The sequence below is a fragment of the Puma concolor genome, chromosome A2 (assembly GCF_028749965.1).
Source record: "Puma concolor isolate L17-30 chromosome A2, mPumCon1.1.hap2, whole genome shotgun sequence".
In the NCBI taxonomy this organism is placed as follows: domain Eukaryota; kingdom Metazoa; phylum Chordata; class Mammalia; order Carnivora; family Felidae; genus Puma; species Puma concolor.
This window is the reverse complement of record NC_141668.1, coordinates 30,364,289-30,377,603: the sequence shown is the minus strand read 5'-3', so window position 1 is coordinate 30,377,603 and position 13,315 is coordinate 30,364,289. Positions and strand designations below refer to the sequence as shown.

Below are 13,315 nucleotides of genomic sequence, written 5' to 3'. Positions count from 1 at the left end.
TATATTTTCTTCTGACTGGGATGAAAAGGGATTGGGGAGACCCAAATCAGGAAGTGACACACAATTTGATATGTATATGCATATATTTTTTTAATGCTTATTTATTTATTTTTGAGAGAAAAATAGAGTGAGGGAGGGGCAAAGAGCAAGGAAGAGAAAATCCTAACCAGGCTCTACGCTATCAGCACAGAACCCAAGGGGACACTAACTCACAAACCGTGAGATCACGACCTGAGCCAAAATCAAGAGTCGGAGACAGTTGACTGTCCCACCCAGGGGCCCCTTGGTATATATTTTAAAGGATTACTTTAGTTACTGATTGTATTCGTTTTCTTACGCTGTGTAACAAATTACTGCAGATTGAGTGGCCTTTAAACACATATTATCTCGCAGCTTCCGTGGGTCAGGATCAGAGAGGGACTACTTAACTGGGTTCTCTGCCTGGGGTCTCATAAGTGCAAAACCAAGATGCTGGACTATGTTCTCATCTGAAGCTGTATGCAGGCTATTGGCAGAATTCACTTCCTTGTTGTGAGATTGAGGTCCAGGTCCCCGTTTTTGTTTGTTTATTTGTTTTTGCCATCTTAACCACTTTTTTTCTGCTGTGGTAAAACAAACCAACGAACCGACAAAACAAAACTCATAACACAAAATTTTCCATCCTAACATTTTTTAAGTGTGCAGTCCAGTAGTGTTAAGTATACTCATACTGTTGTAAAATGGCTCCCCAGAACTTTTTCATCTTGCAAATCTGAAATTCTGTACCCAGTAAATAGCTTCCCCTTTCCCCTCTCCCCATCTCCTGGTAACCAGCGTTCTACTTTCTCTCTCCATGAATTTGGTTATTTTGGCTACCTCATGTCAATGGAATCGCACAGTATTTGTCTTTTTGTGACTAGCATATTGTGTCTGTTTTTGCTGACTGTCAGCCTGGGGGCGCTGTCGGATCCTAGTTATTTGTACCCATCTTCCAACCTTTGAAGAAGCGTACTTCTTCAAAGCCAGGAGAATCTCTCACACTCTGAATCTTTCTCTCGGTCTCCAATTTGCTATGACAGGACCTTCTATCACAGCAGGGACTCCCTGTCACCTTCATCATATAATGTAACCTAATCAAGGGAATGACTATTCCATTATATTCACAGCCTGCCTACCTTTGAGTGGAAGAGATTATGCGGGGCATGTAGAGCAGCGTGTGGGAATCTGGGGGGACATCTCAGAATTCTGCCTACAATGAAAGTGGAGAATGGCATTGTGGATGGGGGGGCAAAAGAAGAAGCTGGAGACTGGTGAGAAGGCACTAGAGATATATCTAAGCCATTGCCTCACAAAATTTAATGTGTATGTGAATCTCCTGGGGATCCCGTTAAAATTAGACTCTGACTTAGCAACGTTATGGTGGAGGCCTGAGTCTCCCTAACAATCTCCTAGGTGATGGCAATGCTGCTTGTGAAATAGCAAGACACAGACAGGCTCACGGGGACCGTGGCTCAGGCTAGGGTGCTAACAGTGGAGAAGAGAAACCGTCTGATAGAGGATATAATTTGAAGGTCGACCCGAAAGGGCTTGGTGAGGAGGAAACCGAGCCATGAGGACAACTTTTATGTTCAGGGGATGGCAGAGGTCGTAGGAAGAGTTTGTTTCTGGGCAGAAATCAAGTGTTTAGTGGTGGATATGCCAAATTAGAGTCCACATAGAGATGATCACTATATGATGTGGGAAATAGCAGGTTTATTAATCAGATGCAGTGTTACTAGCCACTTAAAATTTTATGTTCGCTGCACCACAATCATGAGACTCTTCCTAAGGGTGCTTGAAATTTATTGGAGTGCATTAACAAATTTAAGCAGTACAGAGGGTCTTACTGATTCATGTGGCAGTTTCTCTGTTTCTCTTACAGTGACGTTAGTAAAACAGGCAGTTTCTTTTCCCCATGTCCCTGTTCTTTATAGTGAAATTAACATATCATTACTCAAATCATTAAAGCTGTTCCTAGAAGCCAAAATATGCATCACTGTGCATGTTTAAAGCATATTGTATTCCAGCACTCTCTAGGAATAGAGCTAGATTTTAAAATAAAGTTAAGTTCTCAGCACCTATTGATTTTGGTAGATGCCTCACTAGGAGATGAATCACCTAATTTTTCCTGGCTATATAGGCCATTTCACGGTACGACTAATGATTATTTCTTTCTGGGGCTAAATTATGCAAAGTTCATTTTGTCACATTATGAGAGCTTTGCATGGAAGTCAAAATCTTCTCTGATGCCTTTATAAAAAAAAAAAAAGATGGCATAGACGAGGGCATACGGAGGGTATGTTTATGTATAGTTTCCCTAAACATTAACCATGTAAAATCTTGACTTTACCCATACTTATTTTTTTTTCTTTTTTAAAATTTATTTTTTTATTTATTTTGAGAGAGAGAGAGAGTGTGTGAGCAGGGTATGACAGACAGAGAGAGAGAGAGAGAGAGAGAGAGAGCAAGAGTTCCAAGCAGGCTCCGCACTGTCAGCACAGAGCCCAGCGTGGGGCTCAATCTCAGGAACCTAGCAGCTAGCTAGATCGTGACCCATGACCAGAGCCAAAATCCAAAGCCGGATGCTCAACCTGCTGAGTCACCCAGGCGCCCCCTCCCCCATACTCATTTTCTGAAAGTGACGCATTTGAAAGGAGAGAAGCTGAAAATGGTGCTTCCACCCTGCTCTTGGGCTAGCTGCAGAAATGTAGAGAGAAAAGTTGATGATTTTAAAATAAAACATACCTGTTCTTGGTGCTGCTTGGGCTCTAGCTAAGGTAATGTCCAGCGGAATCAGGTTACGAGAGATGGTTCATGGTTTCAGGTAGGGGTGAAATAAAGGCAGCCCAGGGCAGTTTTGCTTTAGAGGACTGTTCACTCTGTGGAACAGCTGGAAATTCACTTCAGTGTAGGCGAAATCTTTATAGAAAGCCTGTTTTCTGTTTCTCGTTGTTAAGCAATAAAACTTACTAAGCTTTATGACCCCCCCCAAAAAAAGTGACAGAGAGGAGATATTTCAAGGAAGGCATGTGATTATGTTTTTATACATCAGACCTTGAGCAGATGAAAATTAAACGAGATCATTCAGTGGCAGGAGTGACAGACAGTAGGTCTAAAGAGAACTACCCCCATGGAGAGTGCTGAGGAAGTCAAGAATTTAGCACCTGTCATCTGGACACCTTTCAACCTGGAACCTGGGCTCAGATTGACTACCTGACATGGCATTTAGGCTTTCTGTTGATTTGGACGAGTATGATGGCTAAGCAAAGCCATTGTTGAACACTGAACTTGATGTGGCTACTGTATAGGCCTCTTTTCATAGTGTGTTTTAGGAAAGCCAGAATCCACACCTGGGCATAATTGTTGTATGCAGTGACTCAAAGATATTCCAGTTTTTTCTACTATTGTTTCTATTTTTATGTAATGTATTAATTACTTTATAATATAAAATTTAAATTTTGCATAGTAATTTAAGAAACTAATTTCTTACCCTTTCACTTCCTAGGAGCCCTGAATCAAAAAAACTGGGGAAAGAAATATCCAACATGTAGTAGCCCCAAACAGTCTCCTATCAATATTGATGAAGATCTTACCCAAGTCAATGTGAATCTTAAAAAACTTAAATTCCAGGGTTGGGATAAAACATCCTTGGAAAACACATTCATTCATAACACTGGGAAAACAGGTAAAATTGTTTGCATTTTGTTTGTGACTTTAATATGTTTATTGGGCTTAGAGTATGTTTATGTCAGTTTCATTTTATTTTCATTTTCATTTTATTTCATTTCATCTTCTTTGTATAATGTACTGTAAATGCACAGAAACTATAGGCAGAAGAAACCAAGTAGAACACAGTAAATTGGAAGTTTAGATAACATTTTGAAAATGTGTACAAAAAGTAAAATGACCAAAGTCATCACATCATGTTCTCCAATAATAGAAAGAGAATTGATGCCTCCACCAGAAGAAATGATAAAGATAATGCAATATATAACTTATGTAAGTTAATTACTTAGTTAATCAGAATTTCCTTTTCTTGGACACTCTATTTGCTCTTGTCTGCTTAGCTTCATGCTACATTGAGTATTGGGATACAAAAAAGCCATCAACTATAATTGAATTTTAAGAAAAGAAATTAGTAGTGCTTCTAGATAGAAAGTTTAAAGTTATATACTATCTTTAGGAAGCACTCTCTAAATGCTTTTTTTTAAAGACTGTCCTTTTTTCTAAACATGCAAAATATAATACCATGAAAAATTCCAGTAAACAATAGAGAGACAAACTAATAGTTTTCAAAGTAAATAGCCTTCCTTTTCTGATATTATATTTTAAACAAAATTGTATGTATATCAGGAAGTTATATAAAAACAAACATAGTCATAAGAAAAAAATATTGTAAATTATAATAGTAGCTGTGTTGGGATGGTTTTATCATTAGTGAATTTTTTCTCTATTCTTGATATTTTGGTAATTTGAATGTAGTAATTTAATTTTAAGTCCCATGAGGGTAAGAATTTTGCTGTATCAGTTCCTGATATATAATAAGCATTCAGTAAGTATATCTTAATTAATAAGTATTTAATAAAATTATTATATAAGATATTAATTAAATACACAAAAGCATATTATCCCAAATCTTAACATTTTCATCACTAGGTTTGAAGAATGTTACAAAGAAATAAAGCACGTAGCCTCTGCTTTCTTTCTTTTTTTTTTAAGACTTTATTTTTTTTTTTTTTTAATTTTTTTTTCAACGTTTATTTATTTTTGGGACAGAGAGAGACAGAGCATGAACGGGGGAGGGGCAGAGAGAGAGGGAGACACAGAATCGGAAACAGGCTCCAGGCTCTGAGCCATCAGCCCAGAGCCTGACGCGGGGCTCGAACTCACGGACCGCGAGATCGTGACCTGGCTGAAGTCGGACACTTAACCGACTGCGCCACCCAGGCGCCCCAAGACTTTATTTTTAAGTTCTCTCTACACCCCATGTAGGGCTCAAATTCACAACCCTGAAGCCAAGAGTTACAATGTTCTACTGACTGAGCCGGCCAGGCACCCCTGCTTTATTTTTCTTAGTGAAGTGTGGTCAAGCACTTGATCTTTAGACCACGCTTTTTAGGTTCACTACTGGCTCTTTAAAGTGGAACCTTTAAGTGTGGAACCTTTAGCAAGTTATTTGAACTGTCTGTGATTCAATTTCCTTGTAATGATATTTCCTTCCTTCATTGTGTGAGGTTGTGTAAAAATCAAATGTTTAACACACGTAAAGTACTCAGTGTAATGCATAGCACATTGTAAGTGATACATAAATGTTGAGCATTATTGATACTATTCTTGTTGTTGTTACTATTATTAACGGAAGTTTATATCTCTAGCTCGCTCGCCAAGATGTTGGATTGGGTCCCTAATGCAAACATTGGTTTCTGCCTCATGGAACAAAGACTATTTAAATTTGATTGAGAGACATTAAAATCTTACATAAAGCTCTCAAAAGAATCATTAATCTTCAGACCATTTGTAAAATAGAGTTCCAATAATCTGCTGTGGAACTTAAATAGGAGAGTTTAGGATTCTGAGTTGCTACTTGGGGTTCCAACATCAGATGGCTAAAACCCCTTCAGTGGGAATGGATTTCCCACCGTCCTTGCCACAGTAGAGGACAGGAATTCTGAAGCCTGATGAAACCTGGTATGATGCTTGCTTGCAGGGATAAGGAGATGGGACAAAAACACCTGCCTGATAAGGAGTAGAAAGAGCTAAAAGTGAGAAGGTGGGGGGCACTCCCAAGAGAAGACTTTTCTTCTCCACTCCTCTGTTCCTTCTCCCTTTGCTCTGTCCCCTCACTACCCTAAAATGCCTTAGGAAAGCAGACCCCTGGGGAAATGGCAAGCTCAGGACACCAAATGAACAGGGCAGAGGGACTGGCTGTCTTCTGCTATAAGAGCCATACAGTAGTTAAGGTCTTTGCTTTAGTTTGTATTTGTGGGCAATAAGATACATTAAGTGTATTTTGCAGAGTAACAAGTTCAGCTTCAAATGGTGACTGAATTGTTTTTAATTTATCAAATAAATGATTCTCTTAACGTACGTTTGATAGAAAAAATTTAAAGTTTGTAATTTTGATTTGCAGAAACATAGGTGCAATTTTGTGCATGTGTGTGCTTTTTTTTTTTTTAAGTGGAAATTAATCTCACTAATGACTACTGGCTCAGTGGAGGAGTTTCCGAAATGGTGTTCAAAGCAAGCAAGATAACTTTTCACTGGGGAAAATGCAATATGTCTTCTGATGGATCGGAACATAGTTTAGAAGGACAAAAATTTCCACTTGAGGTAAGTCACTGGTTCCACTGGTTCCTGGTTCGTTTTCCGAAATCATTGAGATTTTAGTTAGCATATAATTTGATTAACTTACAGTCAGATTTTATAATTTATACAGTTATATTTTACTTGGTTAATATCTGCCTTCCTCACTGGACTAAGCTCCGTCACACTCACATTTGATTTTCCACTTTCTGGCAACCCAGAGTGCCACACTAGGACGACCAACAAATGTTGATGTGTCAACAAATAAACAAATTTCCTTCCACAACTCAGGAGGAAAAAAGGGGCAAATTTTGTCAATTTACTGGAGAAGCAAAGAAATGTAAAATAAAGTGAGAACATTTTCAGTTTTAAAATTGGAAACATAAATATAATAAATAATGAGTATGCAGTAAAATAAACACTTTCATACATGTCTGGAGAGGGTATAAGTTGGTAGACTGGGAAGCAGTTTGCTTCTTTTTATCCAGAACTTTGAAAAGTTTTATTTTTAAATTTTTTTTTTTCAACGTTTATTTATTTTTGGGATAGAGAGAGACAGAGCATGAACGGGGGAGGGGCAGAGAGAGAGGGAGACACAGAATGGGAAACAGGCTCCAGGCTCTGAGCCATCAGCCCAGAGCCTGACACGGGGCTCGAACTCACGGACCGCGAGATCGTGACCTGGCTGAAGTCGGACGCTTAACCGACTGCGCCACCCAGGCGCCCCTGAAAGGTTTTATTTTTAAGTTTATTTATTTAAGCAATCTCTACGCCCAGTGTGGGGCTTGAACTCACAACCCCAAGGTCAAGAGCTGCACAGTCTACTGACTGAGCCAGCCAGGGGCCCCTGTATCTGGAACTTTAAATGTTTCAATCCCAATACCTACCATTTCCCCTTTAACAGTTTAGTCTAAAAAATAAAAGACATGCTCAAAAATGTATGTGCAAAGGTTTATTTACAATAATAAAAAGTTGAAAGGAAATGATTAAATACATTATGATGGAGTATTACAGATCTTGTAAAACCATGTGTTTGAATGATTTATTTACACACAAAAAAGGTTCATCATAAGATATTAATGGGTTTTCCTTTTTTAATGCTTTTTAAAAGCAAAATATAAAATAGTATATGCAGTATTATTACTCGATTTTGTAAAACATGAAAACTAACTTAATAGTGACTGAGGGCCCAGAGTCTGAATCAGATGGACTAGGTTTGAATACTGACTTCACCATTTAGATGTGAGTTATAGACACGACGTTATACAAATATTTAATTTACCTAAGCTTCCATGTCTCCCCTCCAAAACTGATCTAAGAGTAGTAACACCTGCCTTATGAAGTTATTATGAAGATTAAATAAGAGAAGGAATTATTACTGTTATAAAAATAACTGAGGGAAACCAAGGAGACACGAGCAGGGATTTTCCATGGGTGATGGCATAATAAGTACCTTGCTTTTCTCCTTTAAAATTCCCATATTTTTAAAATTACTTATAACAGAACTATATTACTTTTATAGTCAAAATAGTTATTGATAATAAAAATAAGATGAGTGAGTTATCTTTTAAAGGACTAAAAATATTTTGCTATGGATAATCATATTCTAATTCATAGCTTATAAATTTGTGTTTTTCAAAGTATATTAAATATCCTTAAGGAAGAGCACATTTATCAAATTTGGTTTGTCGAAGAAATGAAAGTCAATTTATTAAACACATAACATTCTCAATTTGGAGAGTTTAGCCCTGTCACAACACTATTTAGAGCAAAGTGGAAAATCAAGAAAGACCCTAACAGCAACAAAAGCCCTGAAATAGCAAAATGAATGATATAGAGTCTGTGCACTAAGCTTCAAGTATTTTCCTTATTTAGAAAGCCCTTGAGTTCCCTCTCTGATGGCTTGTTTGTTTGTTGCTTGCCTTTTTAAAACTCTCTCCATGTAATTGTGCAAGCAGGGAAACCCAGGAGCATCCTTGACTTGGTCTTTTTTTCCTGGTCTCCTGCATCCAACCATGAAGTCTTCTCGATTCTGCCCCTGCGTGATGTGGGAGGGCAGAAAAGAGCTCAACCACCTTTGTCTATTAGTTGGATTATTAAATGTTCCCGAACTGGTCTCCCTCTCTCGTCTTTTTTTAAATTTATTTTTATTTTTTTTTAATGTTTACTTGTCTTGAGAGAGAGACAGAGGAGAGAGAGAACATGCACAGGAGCAGGGGAGAGGCAGAGAGAGAGGGAGAGAGAGAATCCCAAGCAGGCTCCACAATGACCTGGAGCCCCGACTCACGGCTGCATCTCAGTAACTCTGAGATCACGACCTGAGCCAAAATCAAGAGTTGGCCATTTAAATGCTTAACGAACTGAGCCACCTAGGTGCCCCTCCCTCTCTCTAGTCTTAATCTTTTCCACTCTTCACCCTCTTCCCCCCAGCCCTGCTGCCCCCCAATCCCTGTTAGGTGAAGTACACCAAGGATTCTCTATTGCTCTCCGGAGCAAAGGGCTGGGACTGCTTCACAGACCTTCCTGGTGTGGCCGCTGCCTGCCCCTCCTTTTCACCCACCAGTTTTTAAGCTGTTCATCCTACAGGAGTCAGTTTAGCAATCCTCAAAGGCTTTGTGGTCATAACCGGAGGCAGGAGCCACTGCCATCCTCCACCCACACCTGCTGTTTCTCCAGTCGTAGCCCTAACCAAGCATTAGTCTTCACAGAGGCTTTCTGCTCTTCCCAGAATTATTTGTCTAAACTAGCTAAGTTACCTGATTTCTAAGATGGTGACATGGGGAGCACCAAATTGTAAGTGAGAGTAGAAGCCGTTGTCAACAAATGCAGAGGCCGAAGTCGAAATTAACAAGGAATATTGCCCGGCAGCAGAAGAGGACCCTTAAAACAGGGAACTTAAAATTCTTCTTGGTAGTTTGTATGGAGAAGCAGAAAGTCCTTGAGAGTTCACTATTATTAGAGCATAGTATGATAATGTCCAAAAGAGGTAACAAGAAAGGCACATCCAGTCAAGAATGAAACGATATTTGAAAGGATTCCAGAAAACAGCTAAAATAATACTTGATAATTTATTCCATTTGATAATTATTCTAGTATATTATTACCTCAGTATTATCTAGTAATCTCAAGGTGGTCATTTCCATCCTAGATGTATCTAACTTTGTGCTTCTTTCCTTACTGAAGGATGATAATCGTGAGAGTAAATGCAGTTGTATATACACGTAATTGATAAAATATCTTGAAACTGTACAGAGTATTGAATTATACAGTTTACAGAATTTTTCAAATAGTATACTGAATTAGTAAATTATTTTATTGTCTCTCTGGTGACTTTTGTGATGTCTTTGTATATAACAAAGCTGTCATTGTTACCTTTATAGATGCAAATCTATGGCTTTGATGCAGACCGATTTTCAAGTTTTGAGGAAGCAGTAAAAGGAAAAGGGAAGTTAAGAGCTTTATCCATTTTATTTGAGGTAATTATTATACATAGATTTAACACTACCTTAATTCTTTAATCCCCTGAAGTAATTGATGTGACATATCAAAGCATGCTTTTTAACAAATTGAAGAGCTTGCAAGTGGGATGCTAACTGGTGATCATTTGCAAATAGAACAACCCCTTGGCTGGGGTGTTTAAAAGGGAACTCTTGCATTCATTAATGGGGTGCATCACTTCCAGCTGGAGTAGCCTGTTCTGTAAGCAGATTTGTGTGCATGCAAAGCATCATAATAATACAGCAGTGACTGGGAATCAACATTTTAAAGCGTACTTTTCTCAGTGGAAAATTTAAAAGGTAGCTGGTTTTTTGTCTGTTTTATTTGTTTTTGTCTTGCTGTGAAAAAAAAAGGAAGTATGCATTTGGAGAACATTGCATTTGGATACTTTAAATGGATTTCACTTATCTTTTCATTTTATTGAAGAGTTAATCAAATATTTTATCCCATTCTTAGAATGTCATTCTTCTTTAATAGATTGGAACAGAAGAAAACTTGGATTACAAAGCGATTATTGATGGAGTGGAGAGAGTTAGTCGTTTTGGTAAGCTATTTGGAGAAATCCTTTTCTTCTAGATTGTACTTTGGATGCATATGAATTTTTATAATATTACAAAAGTCACTTGCTCCAAAGAAGAAGGAAAGACCTTTTCAAAAAGGAGTAATCTTCCAATTCTTACACTTGATGATTTATACATGTCTCACTAAAGAACATTTTATCTGAAATTTGTGTCACATAAAAAATCACAGACTGTTAATATAAGTAGGAAGTTAAAGTTTTCTAATTTTATTCTTGAAAATAATCTAATTATGTCATGCATTTAAAATGTATATCTCTATTCTGTCTGCATTGTACATTTGTTAAAGACTCTGATTTATAATTTGAAACCAGCTAGTGTTATAAAAGTCATGTTTTTAAGTGAAAAGACAATTGTTACTCAACTTAAAATTTATTCCCTGGTGGTTTCCTTGATAGGTCCTTTACCAGTATGACAAGGTTTTTGGAAGAAGGCAAACACTTAACATAGAAAAAGATGCTGTATGTTTCACTGTTCTGCCTGCTAGCTCATGGATCTTGTCATTTGTCACAGCAAATGCTTGTAACAACATCTGCAAGAGACAGCAAACCTGTTATTATTATTGTATTTTTAGTAAGCATCCACACGCAGGAGATTAATGCTGCCCTGAGTTATCAACAAAATAAGGATTATTTCTCTCTGGGAAGCTGCAAAATCTTGAAATCAGGAACAAAATTCATATAGATCCTTTTTTTTTTTTTTTCAACATTTATTTATTTTTGGGACAGAGAGAGACAGAGCATGAACGGGGGAGGGGCAGAGAGAGAGGGAGACACAGAATCGGAAACAGGCTCCAGGCTCTGAGCCATCAGCCCAGAGCCCGATGCGGGGCTCGAACTCACGGACCGCGAGATCGTGACCTGGCTGAAGTCGGACGCTTAACCGACTGCGCCACCCAGGCGCCCCCATATAGATCCTTTTTGAAAGCAAAAGCTGGGCCTTGGATTGATTCATCTTTGTCAATCACATGTGAGGGCCTTAAGTGACAGAACTTTTCAGAAGTCAGGAATATGTGAACTCGTGCAGTGCAGCTTTCATTGTTTTGTGTTTTTTGTTTTCGTGTTTTTTCCAAAAGGTGCAATCAAACACAAGATGAAGTTATCTCCCTCCATCCACCTAGATCGCAAAATTCAACATTGAATGCCATAAGCCACACTTAATTTTTCCCTCATTTAGTCAGAAAGTGGATTTTATTCAGACTGAAAGAAGGCAACTAGTTTGAATTCCTACACTGAAACTTGTATAAAACATGAACTCCAAATGTTCCCAGGCCTTGTGTCAGCCTATGGGGCCAACAAGAGTGGTGTTAACACTGGGTTGTTAGTCCTGACTTGTGTCGCTGTGGTATTCTGGCCTCTTTTTCTGGATGCTTCTTCAGTTATTTCTGGGGCTCTCTAGGAGGGTCATACGAGGATCCTATGAGTGTAAGAACCAATTTGCCCATGTTCTTTGGCTAAAGTTTACTTTTCAATATAGTTATTATCCATAAGCCGTTGAAGGAGGTGCTTCCTCACAGCTGCTGCTGCCACATAATAGCCTCCTCAAGAACATGGATTCCCAGCAGCACTATTCTGGCCGTATCCTGGCTCTTAATTTGGAAGCAGAACCGATAGTCTCCCTGGCTGCCTGGAAACACATCCCGATCTGCCCTCCATTACTCTGTTTTCTTTCTCTCTACCCTGCTACTTGTGCACTGACTTCTTCCCTCCTCTTTTACCAAAAAATAAAATCCTCCATGTGCGTCAACTCACCCACTAGATTCGTAATTATTTCCATATATTCGGCAAGGACACCTAAGCTGATTCAGTTGGTAAGTGGTAGGGCCAAAATCTCAATCCAGGTCTGTCCACAAAGTTTGTTCCACTACACTGTGACGATTTGTATGAGTTATGTTTTAGGACATATTTGAAACAGGTCAATTTGATTTGAATGGTTGTTAGATATGATCTATACAAACTAAAAAAGTTAAGTCCTCCTAAAGGTAAATGTTTCTATTTTGAGAATTCTTAGGTTAAATCTATTTCAGAGTCTAGAAAACCCCCTAGTCCCCAGTACACGAGAAGCTCCCCGATACTGGCTCTTAGCCATTGCTGCTGAGAACCTAGAGGACTGAAGGCAGCGCTTGTCTGTGGACAGAGACTCTACAACTGAAGCTCAGCTCCCAAATCCTGCTCCATATTCTTTATATGATGTTAGTTATTCAAGAAACACTTTCAACCATCATCAAGATTATAAAATCTATCTTAGTCCGATGTGGGCTGATGACTCATTTCCTGTATTCCTCTCGAAAAGATGAAAGAACCCATTTCCCTTTCCTTCCCTCATTCCTGCCTTTCTTTTGACCCTATTGTGGTCTTTGTCTATCTCCTTATCTCTCTCCCTACTTATCCTCCCCCTCTTGCTGTCACCCTCCTACAGAAGGGGAGCATCTGATTGGTTGCTCACCGATATGTGCCTAAATGAATAATGACTGAATGAATGATCACAACTACAGCAGCATTGTCTCAGGTGTGATTCTTGCTTGTGTTAACAATAATGAGGTGATTCAGATGAATGAGGTGATTCAGATGAAGCAAATGCTTTTGCTAGACACATACTCAAAAAATCGCCTTATTCCAATTTTCTCAAAAGATGATTGTCTAATTGAAGAGCTCTGGGGTGCCTGGGTGCCTCAGTGGGTTGAGCATCTGACTTTGGCTTGGGTCATGAACTCTCGGTTCGTGAGTTTGAACCCCACATCAGGCTCTGTGCTGACAGCTCAGAGCCTGGAGCCTGCTTTGGATTCTGTGTCTCCCTCTCTCTCTGCCCCTCCCCCATTCATGTTCTGTCTCTCTCTCTGTCTCTAAAATAAACATTAAACAAAGAAAAGGAAAAAAAAAGAAAGAAGAGTGCTACTGTAGTTGAAAAGTACTGTGATA

The 13,315-nt window shown here is 38.7% G+C and overlaps 1 protein-coding gene across 5 annotated transcripts in view; it reads left to right on the top strand.

Annotated features, from left to right (window-relative positions):
* PTPRZ1 (protein tyrosine phosphatase receptor type Z1) overlaps positions 1-13,315 on the top strand; it is a 186,676-nt gene that overhangs the window by 89,946 nt on the left and 83,415 nt on the right. For all 5 annotated transcript variants that reach the window (XM_086691441.1, XM_086691458.1, XM_086691447.1 and 2 more), the window contains 4 exons: positions 3,524-3,703; positions 6,197-6,348; positions 9,702-9,797; positions 10,297-10,363. In XM_086691441.1, coding sequence (XP_086547567.1) covers positions 3,524-3,703; positions 6,197-6,348; positions 9,702-9,797; positions 10,297-10,363 — 495 coding nt within the window. The remainder of the gene's footprint in view (positions 1-3,523; positions 3,704-6,196; positions 6,349-9,701; positions 9,798-10,296; positions 10,364-13,315) is intronic.